This window comes from Urocampus carinirostris, chromosome 6, assembly GCF_059441175.1.
Source record: "Urocampus carinirostris isolate Australia breed hairy pipefish chromosome 6, RoL_Ucar_1.0, whole genome shotgun sequence".
NCBI lineage: Eukaryota > Metazoa > Chordata > Actinopteri > Syngnathiformes > Syngnathidae > Urocampus > Urocampus carinirostris.
Window position 1 is genome coordinate 20646481 of NC_142354.1, and position 24492 is coordinate 20670972.

Consider the following 24492-nt stretch of genomic DNA (forward strand, 5'->3'; position numbering starts at 1 on the left):
TTCTTAACGTGTTTGGAAGGACAGATTGGGGTCAAATGTGACACCTACATTTTTGACTGAGTCACTCTGGGTGATATTACATTTATCAATGTTTAGAGCAGTTTTTTGAGAACAAGTCACGATATTTACAAGGACCAATAATTAACATTTCAGTCTTTTCAGAGTTGAGCCGCAAGAAGTTGAGTGACATCCATCTTTTTAACTCTGAGGCAGGCTTCCAAACTTCCAGTTTAATGACGCAGATTCCTCCATCGGAAGATATAGTTGAGTGTCATCTATGTAGCAATAGAGACTGATATTATACTTGCAAATAATATCACCTAATGGAAGAATGTAAATGCTGATAAGAAGAGGGCCAAGTACTGAACCCTGCGGAACACCACAGGTAACACTAAAGGGCTCAGATGTCATTTAACACAGTGCGTCCTATCTGATAGGTAGGATCTGAACCATAAGAGGACGGTTCCCGAAAGACCAATCCATATTTCCAAAAAACAAAATAAACAGTGCAAATTTATTACAGTAGACAAAAACCTTTATTTTTCTTGTTTTATTTTCCTTTTTCTTTTCTTACAAATGAAGAACTTGCATTAAAAATGAATTGCAAAACAGTGTACAAATGTAAAAAACTTGATATTAACACGTGGAGAAAAAAAGGGCATGAAACCTCATTAAACAAACATTACTGTACTAAATTTGTGTCTCTGGTTAAAAAAACGAGTTAAAATGAAACATAAAATGTACAAGAATTAGATTACACAGTAAAATTTTAAAAGTCCTCATCACTCGGGAGCCAGAATGTCTGTAGGGAAGAGAGAAAAAAGGACAAGGATCAAATGGGTTACCATACATAAATGGGATTCATTAGGCAGGTACATTTTTTTGGTAATAAAAACATGCACACTCCACAGAACAGGTTCGTGCAAACTATAAGTGCCTCTATCCTGACACAATATTTGATTAAAACCACAAAATTTCTAATCATATCCTTCAATATAACAGAAAAATATTGACTTGGGAATTTCATTGGCTAATGACAATGACAAACAATATGTCAATCATAATTCGTATTGGTATCGTATCGGTTACATGTTAATGGCTGGAGATGATCGGAGCTACAGGAGGCGATTTCCGTTTCATCAAACAGGCCAGTATAGGCTGATGCGGGCAGTGGACTGTGAAAAAAAGCCTGCCAGTGGCTGAGGGCAGTGTCAATCAAAAGGTCATATGATAACGACTGTATTGGGAATAATTTTATGAGCCTGTTTATTTTTAAAAGGGAGTTTTGGAGCGAAAAGAACAGATTACAAAAATGCTTTTAGGTGTTTTTGTTTTTTCAAATCCTTCGGCATTATTGTGTGTTTTGGAGTAAATACATTACACGGATGAATTCTCTAGATCAGGGCTCAGCAACTTTTTCGGTGTGGAGTGCCACTTTCAAATTTCCTTGTAAATCAGTGTGCCACACCAAGATTAATGACTCGCATAACATCTTTTTAATATCCAACAGAGCTGTCATTTTACACCAGTCCAAATATACAACATGTATATACATTTTAATTGTAGAACTCAAGGTTTTTCAACCCTTTTTGAACCAAGGTACACTTTTATTTATAAAAAACTTCTGTGGCACACCGTCCTTCAAAAATGTTTGAAAATGAAGTAATGTCAAATATTTCTCTTTACTACCGCATAAGCAGATAATCAGTGTATACAAAGAAGAAAATAATAGTTAAAATAAAAAAGAATGATGTGCTTTATGTTTTTATTTTTTACAGTACAATCTTAAACCGCTTTGTTAAGTTATTAAATGTACTGTGCTACCTCAAGATCAGATAATTAGTACATAAACAGTATATAAAAATCTCCTGCCACCTACTGATATAGATGACTATTACAGTTCCTCGTCTGAAGATTGCAAAAATGGGCAAATTCCAGCGGCACACTAGACAAGGTCTCACGGCACACTAGTGTGTCCCGGCACACTGGTTGAAAAACACTGGTATAACTGACCAATTTTTCTTTCACTATTCTTGTTCATCAATCAACTGAAAAAATTAATGTGGATAACAAGTGGAAAGGCCTGTGGCCATCCAAGACTTCAACTTTTTGCAACAAAACTCAACCAGAATCAACCATTTTACAGTAAAAATGAACTACAATCAAAAACAAGTGCTACGGACAGCTACCATACCATTCATCAATGATATCTTGTTGCAGAAAATATCAAAACTTGAAATAACAGCAGCAAAGCAGAAGGCACGCGCGCGCGCACACACGCACATTAACACGCTTCTTTAAAAAATTTGCTATCAGTAAATGGTTTTCTGTGCTTTGCTAAGCAGTGAGCATAGCTTGCTTCAGTGGTGGTGTTTTTAGCAGTGATAAAGGTTTGTGTTTGTTTGCCATACCTGCGAGGCGCCGGGCAAAAACACACTGAAAAACCCACGTAAAGCCTCGAAATAACAACTGAAAATGTCTAAATTTCAGGTAAAAATACACATTTTTAAAGTATAATCATTATCATTTTGCCGTGCGCTCGCGTGCCACTGCTGGCACGCGTGTCGTAGGTTGCCGACCCCTTCTCTAGATTGTACTGTATGTAACAAAGTCATTTTGCGGACATACAACTCATTTGATGACTGCCAGGGGATGTAATTAGTGATATACGCCGGCTTTGTAGTTTTCGGGTATCTTGTTTCAGACTAATCGTGATGTTTCTGTGATGGTTAAAGTTCGAAATGGACATCATATTTTGAATCCCAAGAGTTTAAGCTTTCCAATGATATGTGCCAGGTATATTTGTGACTGGTGACATCGTACCGACACGTATTTGTTCGTCAACATCCCGCCGGCCAAACGTTAAGGGGGTTAACAAACTACTTGACCTTAGCAACAACATGCTGTGTATGATCTCACCATGCAGGTGCAAGCTGTGGCAAAATTCATGTATCTGGGGTTAAATTGCATGGCGCTGATGGGTCCTGGATGTTTCCCATCCAGCACCGCCACCTTCATGCTGTTCTCCGTGCTCCAAACGTGGATTCTCCCATCCTCTGAACCTGAAAGCAGTAAAGAAATTTGCTTTGTCGTCATAAAGAAAACCTCAATCAAAACAAAAGACGGGAAAATATATCTACCGATCATGACAAACTGGGAGTCTGGTGTGAAACATGCCTCCAGTTTTAAGCCCTTGTTGTTGTTGTAGCCCTTCAAACACAATATGATGCAAATAACATACAAAGATTGATAGTGATGGGAGGATTTTGGGGGGATCTTACCGAGAACTTGTGCAACATTTCTCCAGTAAAAGCGTTGAGGATGCAGATCACACCTCCATTGGTTGAGATGAGAATCTGTTTGCCATCGTTGCTGAACTTAAGTCCGGTCCAGTCGCACATACGATTCACTTTCATTTCAAAGGAGTTAAACGGACCCTTTATTAAACAAATACATACATCAATGAATCAGCTCTATTCATCTATTTTGCATGTTCACATCCTGAGCTCATTAATACAACTTACATTTAAGCAGATTCCTATTTTTTTTTAGTGGGCATGGCCGAGTCTTCTACTACAGTGGCCCCTCTACATATGAGACTAATTTGTTTCTGGATTGAGCTCATATCTTGAATTTATCTTCCACCGAACAAATTTACGCCATAAATAAATTACTGAAAACCAATTAATCCAGATCCCGCCTCCTAAAATCATCCAACTTAACCCTAAACAGCTATAAAATACATCTTCCTGGTCACTAAAACACATTCAAATAATAATTGAACATAAAGATCCCGTAATAAAATAAATAATATGATGCTAACAGAAAAAGACCGTGGAGAAAATTGGGAGTTGCTAAATTAATTGAACATAAAAATACAATAATAGGGAGTGAAGGAGCACGAGAAGTTACGATAAAGGGAAAAAAACATCACAGTGCAGGATCAGGTCTATACGGCAGGGAACACAAGTGCTGACCGAACAGCTGATACTGGAGGTAGGCGGTCTCGAGCACTTGACCCTCCAGTGGTAGTGTCAGGAGATTCTCATAACTTGAATTTTGTCTCGTATGTCTGGCAGGATTTATCCTAAAAAAATGTCTCGTATCTCGAGTTTCTCGTACCTAGCGTAGCCTGTATGTAGAGAGGACACTGTAATTCGCCTCAAAAACCACACAAGTAGCTGATTTTGTCAGTTTAAAAAAAACAGTGTCCCAGGGACGGCAATTCAAACATAAGTATGACAACATTTACAGTATTTAGTTAGATTTGTTTATGTTGGACTTTTTGAAATTTACGGCATTGCCCATCACGGTACATGGTTTTTGTCTTATAGAAACAATAAATACATCACTCTTAATTTTATATACACTACCGTTAAAATTTTTGGGGCTGCTTAGAAATGTCTACACTGACTTTTAGCTGCAAATGTCTGGTGTTTAATGCAACAGGTACGTACGTCTATAGTGGCCCATTTACAGCGATCAGCATTCGAGTGTTCTAATAGTACATTGTGTTTTCGTGAGAAGGCTAATGGATGTTAGAAAACCACCGTGCAATTATTTAAGCACATCAGAAAACAGTTTAGCTGGTTGGAGAAACTATAAAACTGACCTTCCCCTGAGCTAGTCCAGTATCTGGAGTGTGTGTTTAAACTTTCAGGATGGCCAGAAAATGATAACATTTATGTGAAACCTGACTATTCTTGTTCTAAGAAATGAAAGCAAATCGATTGAAGAAATTACCAAGAAAACGAAGATCTCCTACGACAGTGTGTACTACTCCCTTCAGAGAGCAGCACAAACAGGCTCTAACCAGAGTAGAAATACAAGTGGGAGGCACAATCAGACAAGATAAGTATATTAGCATCGAAATTCTGAGAAATAGAAGCCTTAGAGGTCCTTAACTTGCACTTTGGTTATATAGTACCAGTGTCTGAAATTCATTACAAAAAGTTACCGAACATCATTTTTCACAACTTAAAACACAATAAGACGACTATCGCAAAAAAAAAAATTGTTGCAAAGTATTAAACAATATATAGCAAAACAACACTTTAAAATTAAGTTTATTATAAATCTACTTAAAACATTCATTGCATGTATATGACATTGCTGTTTTCCATCTGCCATCAGTATGTACTTGTATTTAGTCATCTTCATTCATGCAATGTTTGTGTTGCGTCGTCTGCTACAAGCCACGTGAACTTTTTCCATGATGCTTTTAATGCACGTTTACGTTTTGTAGCTTCATAACTTTTGTTAGCTTCTTTTGAATATTTCTTCTGGAGTTGAGGTTTTGGCTTGATTCCTAACCACCCTATCCATTTTTCTCGTGTTCTCTGTGCGTCTACTTTGGAAAATGATATGCAAATGCACAACCTTATAATGCTCGGGAAAGTCTAGAAGCAGGAACTTATTCGGTGCAGGCTTCTGATTGGCTGCCGAGTATGCAAATTGCCAACCGAACCGAAATTTCCAAACTGAACGAAGATTTCAAAATCGGAATAAAGGAAACGTTTGATTAGAAAAAAATATTTTTGTTTTCTTGAAAAAGATGTTGGCCACCCGGGGGGAGACGTTTTGTAAGTTGTACGCCCGACGTAAAAGATGCAAGCCCCGGGCGTCCGGGCAGATGTTATTTCAGACACTGATAGTACCCACAAAACACCAGTGTCAACATCTACAGTGAAGAGGCAACTCCGAGATGCCGGCCTTCAAGGCAGAGTGGCAAAGAAAAAATCATATCTGAGACTGGCTGACAAAAGGAAAAGATTAAAATGGGTAAAAGAACACAGACATTGGACCACTCTTTTGGAAAATAAAAGTTTGAAAACAAAACATTGGATGACCTCAGAGTTTTGAAAGGTAGTGTATATGAAGATTGATATATTATCTCTACTTTCATTTAACCAAACATTAAAATAATTTAATTTAAATACAGTAATACTTTTGTTCACGGTTTTAAACTATCATCATCTCATGTCAACCGTAACTACTTGATAGCTAAATAACCTTATTAGCTTTGCTAAAACAATCAAATAAGCACACAACAAGGATGAGCCATTTATGTGAGGTTCCAACATACGCTGAACTCGTATCCAACATACCTTTGTGAAAGCGCGAACATCATACAGTTTAATGGACTGGGAATTCACCCCTACAGCAAAAATGAGCCCATCTGGGTCAAAGGAACAAATGGGTCTGTCGAGAGGCTCAGTTTGACCCTAGAACACAAGATAATGCATGTTTTGGAATAAAAACCTCAAAAAATGATCTGCTCTCATTCTTTGTAGTCCTTGTCTTTGTTTGGGTCGGAGATGTAAGCTACTTTAATACTGGCCAACCGTGCTCCGTGACTCTTCATTTTGAGTCTGCTTTCATTTGACTCACCTGAGAAATTTCAGAGCGCAGATCCCAGATGCGTACTGTCTTATCCAACGAACCAGAAATAAACATTTTTGCAACAGGAGACATGGAGAGAGAAGTGACTCTGTAAAGTATGATCATAAAATCAAAGTCAACTGAATAGTGTATATCAATATTTGCTTCTGGTTTTCTACCTTGCACTGTGACCAGAGAAGTATCTGATGTACTCAACGTCACTCAGTGAGAGATACCTTATTGTATCTGCAAATTAAAAGAAAAATATTGATGATATAAATTATATGTTTGAGTACTCTGCCTTCCTTGTTTTCTAAAAAACAAGTTCAAGCTGTCATCTAACTGATTTATTTCAGCCTTGACATCCAAGCATAGGGTTTTCCCTCAATTCTTTATAAGTTTTTAAAATAGCGCAAAACAGCTGCAACCGGCTCCAGAACTGCTTGTTGCTGACCCCTGGTCTAAGTAGTTAGTGCAGTATAAGTAATCCTGCCAAGCGATGAATAGAATTTGGCATATGTCTTTTATTCTTTGGACCCTAACTCATCTAGACCATTCTTCCCCAATTTGAAATTACTTCTAAGAATGTCGTACCCTTATAACTAGGTTAACCCAGGTTTTCTAGTACAATGGTTCACAACTGGTCTGACTTCAGGACCCATCGTCCCGGCCTTCTTTACAAGCAGCCCAAATCAAGAAAACCTTTCCACTTTTCAAATAATTTAATGAATAGATTGTGCAATTTAAACTAGCGATAGTAGAATATATTCACATTTAAAACAAAATGACAAGCAATGGCAAAATGACTTCAAATAATAATATTCACTATAAACTAGGGGTTTTTCACTTAATTTTCTCGGGGACTGCCGGAGCTAAGGTCTGGCTGAGGTGGAGACAAATTGGGTTTTCCAGAAGAAAATCTCTGATTAGAACATGCCACTGTTCTAAAATATATATTTTTTTCTCAACAACAGATTGTCCAAACCTTTCAGAAAGCAGGCCAGATTTGGTAAGGTAAAAATGTGTGAGGGACGACTATTAAGCCGGCATTCTTTGAACAGTCTTTTATAAATTCACCCTCCGTGTAAGGTTTGGAGTGCTTGGTGATCAATGTTGCAAACTCATAGCTTGCCTTTTTAGCATTTTCATTTGACCTGTAAAGTCTCGTGAAAAAGCGCTGCAGTGCCATTAAAACAGCTCACAGTTGTGTCACCTTTTCAGAGCGCAAGTTTCCAGTTAGGTTATTGTAGTCAGCATATTTCCCTCTGGTAGTGCCTTCTGATATTATTTCTGGTGACTTCGGAAACAGCTAAAGTTTCTTGGCAAATTAGGCAGACGCAGCTGTTTCGGATTTGGGTGAAAAATTACCAGGTTTTCCCATTGTCATGGAAGCAGCAACCCTCACAGTCAACTTTCCTTTCCTTTTTTTTTTAAGTCAGCTTGTCAGAAATTGGGTCAGGGCTAATATTCTCACAGAAAGCCAAGAGCAAGGTGGCCAAGGGCTACTGTCATAATTTGGTGAAATGGTGATTGTTTTGGGGGTTAACATTACTAGTGGGCCATATATTATTAATTCTATGACAGAGGGCGCGGGACAGTAAATTCAGCAAGTCAGTCCCCTGCTTTAAAAGGGACAGTGTGTATTTTTCGCAACTCCTAGTGGTAAAAAAAAAACTTTAGACATGAAAGAAATAAAGTTACATAATTTTAACTAATAATCAAAATACATGTTGTAATACATATTAACATGGATTTTTTTTTACTCATAGGTAATTCTAGGCCATCTTGATGATAAGGGAACCCGGAAAAAAACAAAGCCGTCACAAAACGCTTGGCAAAAAATACATCACCGTAATTTGTATTCTTCCTTGTGCTTTTAGGCACTCGTTTTCGGTTGCAAGACAAAATACAATTATATCTATTCGTCAAATTGTACACACTGTCCCTTTAATGTACAGTAAGCTGAATTTTTAATTAAATGCAAAATGCTTGACTTTAATGTCAAAAATCCTAATCTCATATATTCTCCGCTGTATCGGCGTGAAGCCATTTTTAACATATGTAAACAAACTTGCTTGGTGTGAAACGGCGAGTGTTAACTCACATTTTCACGGCATTATTGCAATCTACCTTTACAGAGTGTTTTTATTTTTTATAGCATTATTTTGTTAGGGTAAGCGACCCACTGAAAACACGACCCAAAAACCGGTCGCGGCCTACTAGTTGAGAAACACTGTTGTAGAGAAAACCCAGAGGCAATGAACTGGTCTTTTTAATCTTTATTCTAACTGTTTAAACATGCTTAAAATAACAAGCGATTTGAAAAAAATCATGGATGTTTTACTAATTAATTTGAGGATATTTGATTAGAAACAAATATTTAACACAAAAAAACAAAGGCAAAGGTTTGGTGAGGAAAAAAAAAAGATTTCTTGATATTGGTGGGTACACGTCCCCTTCGTCCATGCCAAAACTCCGCCCTTGCCAAAAAGTCAAATTTAATCTGTAAATTAGTACCGTATTTTGCTCCACAATATTGCACAGCCATATAAGTTTTTCCCATTTTCTTGTAATGCAGTGTTGATTTATTTACCATCCATTTTATTGGAACTGTAGATGACTTTTTCGGAATCTGCATATGCGTAACAGATCAAGTCTGCTCCATACTTCCTGCTGTTCACCGTCTTAACAGGCCTGAAAAGAGACCATATCCAAGTCAGTGTTTTCATACCATAAAAAGTTTCTGGCGGGCTGCCAGGGTTTAATTGGTTCTGCCAGAGTAGCATGAACTTGTATTATTACAGTTCCTCGTTACAATAAAATACCTGTCAATGTACAGACGCCTGCCTAATTACGACCATTCGAATTACGAAAAATAGTAGATATGAACATATTTTGGGGGATGTTGAAAAATATCCGGACATTGCTGTATATTAAGATTTTGTATTGTGTGCACCTTTTTCCAAGTACAGGACATTACTGTAGTGCTTCTTTCCGCCACTGTGTGGCGCTGTGAGAGGTCACCCAGCATTCACCCCAAAGAAGAAATCAGCTTCCTCTTTCTATTTCGTTTGTAAACATTTTATCCTGTATCTCCAGCGCGCTAACAACTTTGACATTTGTATAATAGAATAGAATAGAATATACCTTTATAATAATTGTTACAAAATGGGTTGAACATATTGTGACAACGAAATTGGACAGGGCACTCCAGTTACACATTTAACTGTAAGGATAAAAAATTAAAAAAAAGATAAAAAGATAATTTACACAATATTTACACAAGAAAGTGTGGGCATGTGGAGGCAGAAGAGATTTACATTAGGTGTTTACGAATGGCAGCCACTCCAGCAGCTCCCGTGTTATTTTCGATTGTTCTCGATTGTTCTCAGCTCAGGGATGCTGCTGGAAATGTGAATTTCCCTTCGGGGATGAACAAAGTATCTATCTATCTATCTATCTATCTATCTATCTATCTATCTATCTATCTACTTAGTTTTGGGATCGTGTTAGTGCAATATGCAGTAGTGCAAAATAGGCAACATTTTGCAAAGTAAGCATAGGCATGAATACAATTATACTTCTGTATGAGGTAGTATGTTTGCATTGGTATTTCTCCTTAAAGAGCATTTATTTATTGTTTAATATCACGTGTATCCATTCAATATGGTTGGTGTAAAGTGTAAAGAAGAGGCGAGCTGTTTCTTTTGAAATAAAAGTGGTTGGATCGCTTTTTTCGGCCACTTTTTTACCATGGAGGAGGAAGTAGCCGAACTCTTGAAGGCCATCACCCAAAAGTAAGTTAAACTTAACTTTGTTTATTTTAATAAAGCACATTATTTTATGAAATGTTTATGTTTAGTCCAAAGCAGTACATGTTATTCATACAAGCCTTTAACATACTTATATAATCCTTAAACATACAAAATATAGCACAGAAGCAATTTACGAACAAATTCAAATTACAAAAGTCCGGAACCCATGTCGTTTGTAAGTAGGGCAGTGTCTGTATACGTTTTCCCAAAATTTTATGTTTTTTGTTCATTTCTAATGTACTTTTTTGTAAAGAAAAAAAGGAATAAAAAAACTTGTCTTGTTAAATAAATCTCATCTTCCCCATTTTGCCTATAATCCTGATCATCTCGGTCACTGGCAGCAGACGACAACATCATTGTAGAATGATAATATTGTCTCGGTACACTACCAAATGTTATCCTCCATTAAGCATTACTTTTTCAGGCGTATTGTTTACACAAATAATTTTTCATTCAACATAGTCCGTCTTGCTTTAAGTAAATAGGTGCCGCGTTGTATTTGCAAGGATTATTATCGCTTAACAAGGGGGATTGCAACCATTAATAAGGGGGGCAATTGGCTGAGGTTGACAGATATGCAATAACCTGTAAACCATTGAAGAAGAACAGGCATCAGTGGCGCTGATATTTAATATTGTAATTTACAAAATTACCTGTATTAGTATAAAATTACATTGAATTAAAACGCACATCAACATAATGCTGTATTGCATTCCTAATCATATCGTTTAGCTCCTCAGTGGCTTTGCTTTGCCATTGCATTTTTGCTTGCATTAGTTTGGTCTAGATCAGGGGATGGTGTCATAAGAGACGGCTCAGCTAAAAAGTCTCTGTAGTGCGAAGTGGAAGGAGAAGAGGACGACGAGGTGAGCGGAGAAGATGAGGTAAAATTTTGGACTATTTGATAAAGTTTCAGGAGCGAGCAGAGAGAGTGGGAAAGGTGAGATGGCACAACATTCATTTGGACAGGTAACTTAAAATTAGTTTTACCTGGTTATATCAGTATCAGAAATTATTTTCCCCCCATTTTATTAACACTCCACTTATTGAAACATAAATATTTTGTTTGTTTGTTGTACATGATTCAATTGTTTGTTTGTTTGTACATGATTCAGATTGAATCGTTTCTTGTACATGATTCAATTGTTTGTTTGTTTGTACATGATTCAAATTGAATCGTTTCTCCGGCGCCGTCACGAATGGCAGCCACTCCAGCAGCTCCCGTGTTATTTTCGATTGTTCTCAGTTATTTTCGATTGTTCTCAGCTTAGGGATGCTGCTGGAAAAGTGAATTTCCCTTCGGGGATGAATAAAGTATCTATCTATCTATCTATCTATCTATCTATGATTTGGCCCGTTTACTTGCCCTAAATGATACCCTAAAATAGTACAGCATCTGCATCGGAACTACACTAGTTATTTTTAAGTCCTGTTTGCTGTGTCATTGCCTTTCATAACTAGGAGCCTATATCTATGATTCAATACTTTACAAGAATAAACATTGATCATAGATCCTATGATTCAATACTTTACAAGCATAAACATTCATCATAGATCTAGGTTCTTGATTTTGCTCCAAAAATGCACCAGATCGATGCATTCAGGGTTGGGTAGGGTTACTTTAACTGGATTACTTTCGATTACTTTTGGATTACTCCAATACCAAATATGCTAATAAAAGACAAAAGAAACTAAATATGAATGAAATGACTAAATTTTGTGCAGGCTCGGGGAGTAACGGGATACATGGAACGGCAAAAATGATGTTGGCAAGCTGTTTGGATTTATTTTCGTTTTGTTTCTGTCGCATTTTATGTTAGTTTTGCCGGAGATCAAAGCCAGGAGAGAAAGCTTACCACGTTTTGTGAGTCATAATTGTATTCATATTTAGTTTATTTTGTCTTTTATTAGCATATTTGGAGTTGGAGTAATCCAAAAGTAATTGAAAGTAATCAAGTTAAAGTAACTCTACCCAACCCTGGATGCATTTGAACCCAAAATGTAACAAAAAAAATCTTATTGGGGGGGGGGGGGTTGTTCATGTCCCCGGAGCCCTTTAGACGGGTCACTAAAGAAAGTCTTCATGTGTTATGGAAAACACTAAAAGTAATATATAGTAAATTGTTGAAAAGTTGTCTCAGCTGTTGACTGTCTTATTTTAACATGTCTATTATCCCAAACAAGAATATTATGTTGAATAGATGCAACGCAAAAGAAACACGTTTTGCGTTCAAATAGAATATGTACTTACGTTGCGTTGGTCATATCATACAAAACAATTCTGTCGTCGTTGCTGGTCGATATTGCATGTTCGCCATTCGGGCTATAGACTAAATTATTGACCTTATCCCAATTTTCTCGATATGTTCTAACGATCCTGAAACTCCTCAGTACGCTATCGGTTATTTTCATGTTTGCACGCCAGCTAAATAATAATAAGGCGCAAAAGATCACACAGATAATACCATTTTCATTCAAGTTTTTGTTTCCATTATATCAATGCGCATTGCATGCTTAGCTTCTAATAATAATAATAATGTTTTTTTAAACCCGCGTGTAGATCGACCAGTACAAAGAGGTTTTAGCATAGGCGCGTTTGTTTTGTCTAACAATAGTTGGCGGAACCAGTCGGCAGCGGTGGGGTTTGACGTAAACTCGGTCGAGTAGGCCAAAAAAGAAGAAAACGAGCGCACTAAATTGGACGGAAGTTACACAAGACACACGGAAGTTTTAGACTTTCAAATTAAATGTAAGGTTAGAACTTCAGTTTTGTTTGACAGTTTAATTTAACGCGCACTAAAAACAGTACGTATATCCCATTAGATATTGCACTTCAGCGTTTTTTAATTTAGATTTTTGGTCACCTATTTCAGTTTGTAAAACAATACGACTGCATCAACCGTGACAATATAACATAAAACAAACCAACCCCGTAGTACCAGGGCCGGTAGACACACAACATAAAAACTCAAACAAACAAACAAAACAAAAATAAAAACAATACCAAAAAACAGAAAAGCAGCCGTACCTTCACATACCCAAATAGAGCAAATAACGTACATCAACCCACTACAGAGGGTGGATCCCAAATTAGACACCTGAATGCAAGATTGTACGCATTTTTCAGTGCGTGTTATGCTTAGAATTAGGGTGCATAGTTTGAGGTGTGTTTAGTTCACAGAGCCATGTTTTTTCCATCGCACCTATTTGCTTTTATTTTACTTTTATCAACCGGCTTCCGGCCAAGGATCTGCAACCTCAGTGGAACTGTTTAAAACTAGGCTTAAAACACACTTCTACTCTATAGCTTACGAATGATCTATATTTCCGGTTAACGATATCTGTGTATATTTGTTATCGCAACATCCATTGCAGCCTGGTCATCCTGGAAGGTGGATTACCTCATGTGCAGTCCTTTCTCAAGGTTTTTTCATATTCATTATGTTGAGGTTTTTGAGGTTTTCCTTGCCCTCATGTAGGTTTTAGATCAGTGGATGGTGTAGTAATATTTTGTAGTCTGTAATATTCTGTAGTTTGGGCAACCCTTCGAGACTTCTTGTGATTAAGGGCGTCACAGATAAATATGACTAGACTTGACTTGTACCAAGGCTGAAGCAGGGGTGCATAGATGTGGAAGTGCATATTTCTGTGATTCCCAAGGGGACTCTCAACTCAGTTCAACATTAATCTACTCCGAAGAGATTCAAGATTCAAAGTGTTTGTTTTCATATGCACTGTAAGGAACTATGATTCCCTGCACAATTTAATTCTTACTTTGCTGTCCACACAGTTGCCAGTGTAATAAAACTAGGAAACTTTATACATGTATACATAAAAGAATATTACGAATATCAAAAAGATATAATGTAGAACTCTTACATTAAACTTACATATTAAGGTGTGGACCTCACAATATCATCGCACGAGCTGCAAATGGGCCCTAGGCCGGTGTTTCAGGCATCTAATGCAGGAAAAAAAGTAGATAATTTATGTAAACGAGTTTATTTTACCCCACGACCCTACGATAAACCGTGCAGATAATGTGTGGATGGACAGAAGTCTACTTTATTTACCAAACAGTCAACCACAAACATATTTATAGTGTTAGGAATTAGATATTAAAATGTACCATTTACCAAATTGTTCTAATTGGTTATCTAACTCCATTAAGCAAACACAACCTACATTCACCTAACAATGCATGCTTGTTTCTTGATGGAAAAGATGAACAAGAGACCGGCATTTCCACACGGGGGCAGATTTAATTTCTTAAACAATTTAACTTAGTGAACTCCATCGAATATGGCCGAATAAGCCGAATTAGTTTCGCTCGAGTCTCTGTCAGCCCTCCACTGAAGTCCCCAGCCTTTTATTTTCTCGGCCTACGTCTTTCCACAAGCTGGTGTGCCGGCTCCTCCCATGGTCGTGCCAGGGAAGCCCCCACGTGGGCTCCACCACCTCGTCTCGATGTCTGGAATGGTCAAAACATCCCAGAGCGTTTCTACGTCATCAAGGCCCCTCTGTGTCGGGAAGTGCTGATTATCTTATCAGCCCTTCGTCCCCATTCCTGCTGTTACTGTAAACATCATTCTCCACTAGGTTGCACTGACCTCGCCCCACAGCCCAGTCAGTGAATATCTTTTGCATTTAATGTAATTTGTATTTGATTGTACAAAATCATTTATAGTCAAATGTATAAAATCCTTCAATACAAAATAATATTTATTAGTTATTTCTGCACTTGCAGTAAATTCAGTGATGTTTATTATACACACCAGTGTATTTTACTCTCGTACAAAAACGGTTATATGGCGTACACAATTGGAAATAATTAAACAACTTAAAAGTATGAGACAAAACAATTATATTGACAAGTATGCCTAAAGCACAATTTACGCTGGGTAAGTTTTTACGTCGCGTTCATTAACAATTTACGACACTGTCGTAGTATATCCGAATGGTGTTACCGTAAATTACTTCCCGGAAGTATTTAAATGACACTGTCCTATAGTCCATGTTATGATTCTTTCTAATACAAACTATCTTTTAACTCGTATTACCACAATGAATTGTTGTGCAAGAACAATGTCGACTGGTGCCTGGTACTTCATTCTCCCGTCCCTCACAAAAAGGCAGAAAAAGCTCCACCAAATATCGGGAACTATTTTTATTCGCCCGAACCGGGGTTGGAGCACGGCCGCAAAACAAGCTCCGGGCGCTGGGAAAGAAGACAAAGCTCCACTTCGAGCCATTGATTTGGCTCGAAAGCTTCGGCAGGAGAAGTCTGGTACCAAAACACCTGAACCTCCCGTTTCCGCCAGACAAAAGAGGGTGATGGAGTTAAAACGTTTCACCCTGCAGCTTCAAAACGTTCATCCAAACGTACTGGCTAAGCATCTCTGCAAAAGCGTACTGTATCAAGATCAGCATGTGGTCATCATCAATAAACCGTATGCTGTCCCAGTCAAAGGTACGAGTGCAGGGTCCACCATACTTTTTCGAAGCTCGGAGCTTTTATTTGGTCTCTGACAGGGTTGGGTAGGGTTACTTTAACTAGATTACTTTCAATTACTTTTGGAATACACCAATACTAAATATGCTCATAAAAGACAAAAGAAACTAAATATGAATAAAATTATGACTCACAACACGTGGTAAGCTTTCTCTCCTGGCTTGGATCTCTTTGATCTCCGGCAAAACTAACATAAAATGCGACAGAAACAAAATGAAAATAAATCCAAACAGCTTGCCAACATCATTTTTGCCGTTCCATGTATTCCATTACTCCCCAAGCCTGCACAAAATTTAGTAATTTTATACCTATTTAGTTTCTTGTCTTTTATTAGCATATTTGGTATTGGAGTAATCCAAAAGTAAATGAAAGTAATCCAGTTAAAGTAACCCTACCCAACCCTGGTCTCTGATTAGGGCAGGGGTGTCAAACTCGCGGGCTGAACTGGATAAATATTTATTTAATACACTTTCCTTTAAAAAAATAAGAATATGAATTTAAAACAGTCTTGAATATTATTCCACACTTAAACATTAAATGAATTAAAAATCGTTGCTCTCCACACAAATAACTCCTGTCAAAACTATAAAAATGGAAATATGAAAAAACGGAAAATATAAATAAAATTTGTGCTTTTCACTTTGGGAATTTGCTTTAGTGAAAAACATCTTCATATTCTTCTTTAATTCTTCAACCATGTGTATCTTTTCTCTGGATTCAAGGTTTTTAAGCTTACTCTGAAGTTTTGTCTTGTAGGGCCGTTATACATTAAATTCCTTAATTACAGCCACAAAATCTCGCCAAATAAGACACACGGGTTTACTGGCAATGTCAGTTAACATCATTTTCTCTGCCATTGTGGTTTTTGGTATCCGGAAATAATTTGAAAGTTATCAGGGTTTCATAGACCTGGGCCATTATAGTAGATGTTTATGAAAGGATTTCACGGGCCGGATATAATTGTACGCCGGGCCGGATGTGGCCCGCAGGCCGGGAGTTTGACACCTGTGAATTAGGGCAAAGGGCTACCCGTTTGATATGCATTTCTACAATGAATAATATATGTTATTATAATTTCTAGGTTATTATTAGATGCAGGGTTAAAAGAGGCTGAGTCAAAAACACTGGCATTTATATACATAAATTATAGGCTAAGTTAAAAAAGGAAGTTGATAAGTTTAACATTTAGTAGACACACACAATAAGGAGAGAATACATCCATTGGTTTTGAACTTGCAAGGAGGGGAGGGAGAGAAGCCTTCAGATGAGAAACTCCAACCTAATTTATAGCCCTCAATGAACCCTTTCTTTTTATCAAATCTTCTGTTACAAAAATCAGATCTGCCCTAATGGGTGTGGATATCAAAGAACGACAATATCAAAGTAACTGTGAAAACTTACTGTGTGCAAAAAGTCATATTAACAAACTAGCATCCTATGAGATCTAGTTTACCCGTTTCCAATATTAAAAATACATTACATTTATCAGAAGACTTGATTATACAACTAAAGACATCAGACATTTCAATAATTTCTCATGTCAGTTAGAAAGCTAATGTCAAAGATAGTCAAAATGACATATTACTGGTGATGCAGTGATCGTAGTCAGGGGAGGCAGGTAAGACTGTGCCTCACCTGTCATCCTGAAAATTTAAAATTAGAAATATTTTAAATTGTTATATCTATTCAGTCTTAAAGTTATATATCATTCAACGTTGCCATTTTCGTTTTTTATTCACAATCGCTAAATGTTTACATTATATGAATATTATTATTACAAATCTTATGAAGCGTGTGTCTGCAGATGCAGAGTAAGGCACGCAATGATCTTGCCTAATAGCAGAGGGCGATATTGAGACCTAGGATTTCTATTTGTCGCACACCTCAGCCCCAAACAAGATCATTAGTGATAGTATTAGCATTCTAATAGCTAATCAAGTCATCCAGTTATTTATTCCCATTGCATAGACTTTTTTCTTTTTAGGGGATGCATTTTTTTCCAAAAAGAGCAGGGATATAAGACATTTTAATGCCAATTAAGGCCTTATTTTTAGAATAATAAATTTAATGCTTTTTAAAACTTTTCAAGGATTCGCGGGAACTCCGTGTTTATTGCTTTCTTGCTCTAGCATGATTACTAATATGTAGTTTCATTTATTTTAAAATTTGACTGTGCCAGACACAAACCTCAATGTACGTACCAGCCAGTGAGCCATTTTCAGAACCAGTCGCAAGCTACTCAGATGCCCGTGGGAACCACGTGAATGACCCCTGTTTGAGGGTTTCGAGAAACCCATTGAGCCAATTTATTAATTGAAGCTTAACATTACTAGTAACGGCCAGAAGCCCACAAATAAGTTTACAAGCAAGATGATCGTTCCCTGAACTTTTAATAATGTCCAGTTGATGTTTTGATCCTGTTAGAATCCACGAGGGAGGCGTCCATCTCGTCTGTGCTTCCTGTCCTCTCGAAGATGTTGGATGGGATGAAGGTCAAGTCTGATTCTCAGCTGTTTCCTTGTCTCAGCCTGGAGAAGGAGATGACAGGTCCTCTCCTGTTGGCAAGGAGCGAAGAAGTGGCTGAGCACATACGAGAACTTAATAGAAGTAATCAAGTACAGCGAAAATACTGGTAAGTGTTATCCCCCCCTGATTAAGCATGCTTTGATGACTACCCGAGTCCACATTTTTGCGTCTGAAGAACTCATTCAGGAAGATGTTTGTGTCTTCAGGGTTGTCACAGTGGGGGTACCTGTGCCCTCTGAAGGTGTGATTGACATTCCCATCATAGAGAAAGAAATCACCGGATCGCAGCCTCACTACAAGGTAGACATTTTGGGTTCATATTTTATATTTGTGTAAAACTGGCCTGCGGGCAGAATGTGGCCCAACACATTGTTTTAGGTGGCCCACGAAAGCTTAAAGGGACATTGTAATATTTAGTGCCTCCTGAGGATTTTCATTGTTAAATTTCCCACTAGGCCAAAATACATGAACTATCATACCAATGTTGATTTTTATAAAAAGAATCATAGGTCAATGAATTTGGATTTCTTTTACATGGTGGAATCCCTACATAGAAGTCACTTCTGTGTTTGTCTGGCATCTTGCTGCAACGCTGTGTTCTTGGCACAAATTTTTGTTTACATTGGACAATACAAAACCCTCTAGTGGTCAAATATTACACATTAGGGCTTTAAAATCTGAGCTCCTTAAAAAAGGGTCAAAAGAGTGTTTTGACCCAAAACCTAAGTTCCCACAATGCCTGTCAACCACGATATCCGCAAAGTGGCGGCTCAGTGCCACTACGTGCCAGTATTTCCCACTCGATGCCAACGTGTGGGATTGGGAAATTAACAATCCTTAAAATGTCCAAGAAGATTTTGCTCCACAAGACCTCTAAATACAAGATGAATGAGTTCCCGGATCGTGCTTGTCTATAGAACTGCTTGTATCTCGGGCCAATTTTCCCAATACAAAATAATTGAAAAACAATCAATTCATTCCTGGCCTCCCCAAACGCATCAAAATTGCCATAGCTAGCTATTAAGCACATCTTCCAGATCTCTGAAAACACTTAAAAATACTGTAATAAAACAAGATGATAATAAAATACTTTATAGCCCCATTTTCCAAATGTAATGTCTAGAAATTCTAACTTGGATTTTCTCTTATATGTCGGTGAAAGTATTTGCTTAAAACTTGCACACCTAGGACTCTCTCCCTCCATCTGCCACTGGATAATGGACTTCCTCTCCAACCGCCCACAGTCGGTGAAACTCGGTACCCACGTCTCTCCCACCCTAACACTGAACACTGGCTCCCCCCAAGGTTGTGCACTGAGCCCCCTGCTTTTCACCCTCTACAGCTCCGACTGCTCACCGACCCACCCCACAAACACTATAATTAAGTTTGCTGACAATACCACCTTGATCGGCCTCATCTCTGAAGGGGACGAGGCGGCATACAGGGATGAGGTGGAGTCACTTTCAACGTGGTGTTCGGAAAACCACCTCATACTGAACACCACAAAAACAAAAGAACTGATTCTGGATTTCAGAAGGAATGGCAGGAATCCAGCACCATTCACCATAAAAGGAGACTGTGTAGAGAGTCCACTCTTTCAAATTTCTGGGTGTGCACATCTCCGAAGACCTCTCCTGGTGTGCAAACACCGGAGCGGTCGTAGGGAAGGCCCAGCAGCGACTGCACTTCCTGAGATTGCTCAGGAAAAATAATCTAAAACAGCAGCTGCAGGTGTCCTTTTCCAAAGCCACAGTGGAGAGCATTCTAACATACTGCATTACGGTGTGGTATGCTGGGTGCACAGCAGCAGACAGGAAAACGCTCCAGAGGATCATCAAAACAGCCCAGAAAATCGTCGGTTGCTCTCTGCCCAGTCTGGAGGACATTGCCTGCTTTCGCTACCTCAGCAGAGCAGAAAACATCATCAAGGACTTTTCTCACCCCGGCCGCAAAAACAAACAGACTCAGAGACAGTTTCTTCCCCACAGCCATTACCACCCTCAACAGACACCGCACAAAACTGAAAACTCTTGCAAAAAACTACCTCACACGAATGTAAAATGGTACTCACATACATGCTGACTGCACTATGTTTGTTCACTGCTCAAAACAGACACCGCACAAAAAAACTGAAAACTCATGCCAACACTACCTCATACGAATATAATGGTACTTATCTCTATGTTCTTGCACATGTCGACTGCACTACGTTTACTGCTCACCTTGCACAATGTCTGACCATTTTTTTCTGCACTATGATGTCTATGTTTGCACCAATGCATATGCTGACTATTTTTTTGGACTATGATGACTTTGCACCAAATGCAATATTGCACAACCCTTACGATACCAACGGTATCACGATAACACTGTATGTAACATCCCACATGCAGACATTTCTTGCGTAAATACCATGTACATTATAACTATAGCCTTATCCCCCTTGTTTTATAACCTTATCTTCTCTGTTCCTATATCTTCTTGGCTCATACCTCACTGTGAATGTGTAAAACTGGAGTGTCATGCCCAATTTCGTTGTCACAATATGTTAACCCATTTTGTAACAATGACAATAAAGGTATATTCTATTCTATTCTAAAGGACATCTCATATCTCGATTTGTCATAGGATCACTATTTTGTAACCTATTATGTGTATGACATTTTTTATCAATGCAACTGTAATGTTTGTGACTTGAACAATTATTACTTGGAGTAGTAGGCAGCACGGCGGCGCTGTGGTTAGCGCGTGTGTGGCACAGTTCTGAGGTCGTGAGATGGAACCTCCTGTGTGGAGTTTGCATGTTCTCCCCGTGCTTGCGTGGGTTTCCTCCGGGCACTCCGGTTTCCTCCCACATTCCAAAAACATGCATGCCAGGTTATTTGGCCGGTCCAAATTGTCCCTAGCGAGCGAATTGTCTGTCCCTGTGTGCTCTGGGACTGGCTGTGTCCCCTGCCCACTGCCCGCGATCCTACTGAGGATAAGCAGTGCAGATAATTGATGGATGATGGAGTAGTTAATTTATTTTACATAGCAACATACAATCAGTTACATTTACAACTTACCCTAGGCCCATTGAGGAAAGCCATGACGCTGATGTAGTCCTTGATGAAATGATCTGCATTTATATAGCGCTTTTCAAGTCAATGAAGACTTCCCAAAGCGCTTTACAATAGCAGCCGTGCAGCCATGCAAGGCGCCAACCTGCTTATTGGGGGCATTAAGGATTCAGTGTCTTGCCCAAGGACACTCCGACATACAACACAGAGGAGCTGGGAATCGAACCTGCGATCTCTTGGTCCTAAGACGAGCGCCCTACCTCCTGAGCTAATGCCGCCCCTTGATGAAAATTTGAATTTGACATGCAGTTTATGGAGAAATCTGTATTTTCCATAACGTGAGCCTCACCAAAAGGAAGCTAACATAATTGTCTGTCATCTTGCTGTAGGGCAGTGGTTCTCAAATAGTGCATCTGCACCTTAACTACTCTGGGGAACACTATATTATTGTGTTTTGCAAAACACCTAACCTTTGTTGGTAGGTTGGGGGGCGAGAGGATTTCTTCTTCCGAGGGGGGGTGCGTCAGAAAGTACTTGAGAAGCGCTGCTAAAGCGGTACCCAAAATCTTCACTAAGCCTGGGCAAAAACATAAGTTGACAAAAATGCACCGTTTTACTTCTTGAGTCTACGCACTGAAAACGTCTTCCTTGTTTTGTTTAGCACTCGTTTTCAGTTGCACTACACCATACAACGACGTCCTGTAGAGAAATAATACACGTAGTTCCCTTGAATCTTACGTTACAGTAATAGGTTTGCAACAACATGATTTCTTTTTTTTTTAAATTTGCAGATGACTTTAAGCCCCGTCTACAGAATAAATAACACAAGCAGTGACCTCATTAAAGTTCGAGCCAATCGCCAAACCCTTGCTGCAGTCACAAAGTACAAAGTCCTAGACAGCGCCACCGGATGTAGTCTTGTGGAACTGGAGCCTCTCACAGGTAAGCGGGATTAAACTCTAGTGGGGCGTGTACTTCATGAGTGGTAAAAATGTACCCACTAAAACACACGTTTTGTTTTCACAGGAGCCAAGCACCAAATGAGGGTTCATATGGGATTTGCACTGTCATGTCTCATACTGGGTGACCACAAATATTCACACCAAAGCAAACTGGCACCACAGGTAGCATTATTTAGATGTTGGCTTGAGAAGTAATTAAATTTGTATTCTCACTCAAAAACAACAACAAAAAACACTATACTGTAAATTCCGGACGACAGAGCGCACCTGGTTCAAAGCCGCAAACAAAAGGAAGAAACTCAACTTGGTCTTTGTACAAGCTGCACCGGATTTTAAGCCGCAGGCTCAAAGCGACATAAAAATGAACTCATTCACGTTCGTTTCTTACATTAAAAAAAAAAAAAATCAGTAGGGAAATGTCCAGTACAGAAAAGTAACAGATTCGGCTGCGATTAGGCTGTCTGCAGCAGTCAATATGAATTAGATTGCCATTAACATATAGGCAGGAGTGTGACATAAATCATTATACATAAATACTTGAAACCTTTATAAGTAGTAGTGTTGGCTAATAGAATATTTTAGTGTGACAACAGGTGACTATTAATCAGATATATTTCTCCTAACGGGCCGAAAAACTGACCTTGTATTAGGATGCTATCAGTCTGATAACTGTCAGCCCGATAATTATTGTGTACCTCTGCTTAGTAAGTAGCGTCAGCATGTATTATTTTTTTAAAGTAAGTAATAGCAATATTTGGTCTTGTCTCTATCACTTTGACCTATGCGCAAGGGATGGGAGAGCTTAATACAAGTCACAGCATGTATACAGGCTCTTGTGATTGTACAGGCTTTTAAATATTAGTTAGTGCAGTACATTGAGTTTTGTTCCGAGAATCCCGGCACAGTGTGTTACTTTTCTGTACTATATTTTTCACGTTTACACTGCCAAGATTGCAATCTTACTTCTTGGGGACAGTGGGAATGTTGTCCATACATTCATGTGCGTAAGTATTTAGATGACGAGACATTTGGCTACTTAAGGGACTTATTGTTACCTCTCCCCTTTACCAGCGCTTCATTAAATTTTTTCACTTTGACATTTGGAGCACTTGGCAGACGCTGTATTAACTAAACAGTCCGATTCCCTGGTCGGCATTAGTTCTAAGCCAGGGGCAACATTTTGTAAGCCCCCTTGTATGAAATGAAGAAAAAAGTAGAGGTTGGTAGTCCAGAATTTACAGTAAAAGCTTACTCTGTCCAATCATAACTGTTGACATTTTGTGACCTCTTAGAAATTACCAGAGCGCGTGCTGGGGAAGCTTGGCCTGGAACAGAGCAAGAGCCGATATCTTCCGCTCCACTTGCACGGCCGTCAGCTGACGCTGCCTAAAGTCGGTGGGGGCACCATCAACATTTTATGCCCCCTGCCCAAATTCTTTTTGCAAACACTTCATCGACTGTATCTAACTTTTCCCAAGGAAAACAATGAATCTGCTACTGTACAGCAACGGGAAACATTCAAATAAATATATGTAAACTGATGTGGTCTGTTTCGAGGCCTTGGATTATAAATTACATGAGGCACAAATCAGGGTTTGTACGGGTGCTTGAATTTTAAAGTTAAGGATTAAATTGCGGGTGACATGCTTGTAAATGTTGCCATGTTTCTTAACAAGATTGCTAAAAGATAAGACCGACACTGCTCTCTGATGGCTTCGCTTTGCCAATGAATTGCTTCGCTCGTGATTCAAGGCAACTGGCATTAGCCGCCTACGTTTCACCCAAAAGGTGCATGCTTCACCTAAACAGAGCACTATGAAATGTGTACTAGTGCACGGATTACAAATGAATTATGGACATTTATTATGGGCCGTGCAAAAAAATTAGGGTAGTGTTTTTCTGTGGTTAATTGAAATGGGAAGACATTCCTGCTACTGAAAATGTAAGCTAGATATATTTTTCCCCAACACTTATATGAGGATATTTGTCTTGGTAATATTTATGCACATATTTTTCAGATCCACAAATATAAGGGCAATTTAAATCTAATTTAGATAAAAAAATCAAATGTCTTGAAAAATGGACATGCAAATTGAAAATAGCATATGTAAATCACAGAATGTACTTATGACGCTGCAAAATACATGATTCAGACGCTCGGAATTTCCTACAAAACAGTAGAAATTGGAAAATGAACAAACCCTAAAGAACAAACCCTAAAGAATAGAACAGACTCA

At 38.5% G+C, this 24492-nt stretch overlaps 2 protein-coding genes across 2 annotated transcripts; one reads left to right on the top strand and one right to left on the bottom strand.

Moving 5' to 3' along the window:
* Positions 1-520: 520 nt before the first annotated feature.
* Positions 521-12875, bottom strand: LOC148364118 (WD repeat-containing protein 82-like). Its single transcript, XM_088338194.1, has 9 exons — positions 12448-12875; positions 8975-9075; positions 6561-6627; positions 6391-6490; positions 6108-6224; positions 3282-3437; positions 3141-3210; positions 2920-3062; positions 521-802 (listed from the first exon to the last, which is right to left on the bottom strand). Exons 1-9 carry the CDS (start codon positions 12606-12608, stop codon positions 770-772), a joined length of 948 nt encoding a protein of 315 aa, XP_088194320.1. The 5' UTR covers positions 12609-12875; the 3' UTR covers positions 521-769.
* A 2280-nt stretch (positions 12876-15155) lies between these two features.
* rpusd4 (RNA pseudouridine synthase D4) lies at positions 15156-23796 on the top strand. The gene is made up of 6 exons (XM_088337157.1): positions 15156-15666; positions 18133-18340; positions 18441-18534; positions 22085-22235; positions 22320-22417; positions 23548-23796. Exons 1-6 carry the CDS (start codon positions 15216-15218, stop codon positions 23779-23781), a joined length of 1236 nt encoding a protein of 411 aa, XP_088193283.1. The 5' UTR covers positions 15156-15215; the 3' UTR covers positions 23782-23796.
* The last annotated feature ends 696 nt before the right edge of the window (positions 23797-24492 follow it).

Coding starts and splice junctions, on each gene's coding strand:
- LOC148364118 (XM_088338194.1), bottom strand. CDS start 12,608: ATGAAAATAACCGATAGCGTACTGAGGAGTTTCAGGATCGTTAGAACA. Junction 6,628..8,974: donor CAGTTCCAATAAAATGGATG/GTAAATAAATCA, acceptor TTTAATTTGCAG/ATACAATAAGGTATCTCTCA. Junction 3,438..6,107: donor ATGTTCGCGCTTTCACAAAG/GTATGTTGGATA, acceptor TGTTTAATAAAG/GGTCCGTTTAACTCCTTTGA.
- rpusd4 (XM_088337157.1), top strand. CDS start 15,216: ATGATTCTTTCTAATACAAACTATCTTTTAACTCGTATTACCACAATG. Junction 15,667..18,132: donor GTATGCTGTCCCAGTCAAAG/GTACGAGTGCAG, acceptor TGATCCTGTTAG/AATCCACGAGGGAGGCGTCC. Junction 18,341..18,440: donor CAAGTACAGCGAAAATACTG/GTAAGTGTTATC, acceptor TTGTGTCTTCAG/GGTTGTCACAGTGGGGGTAC.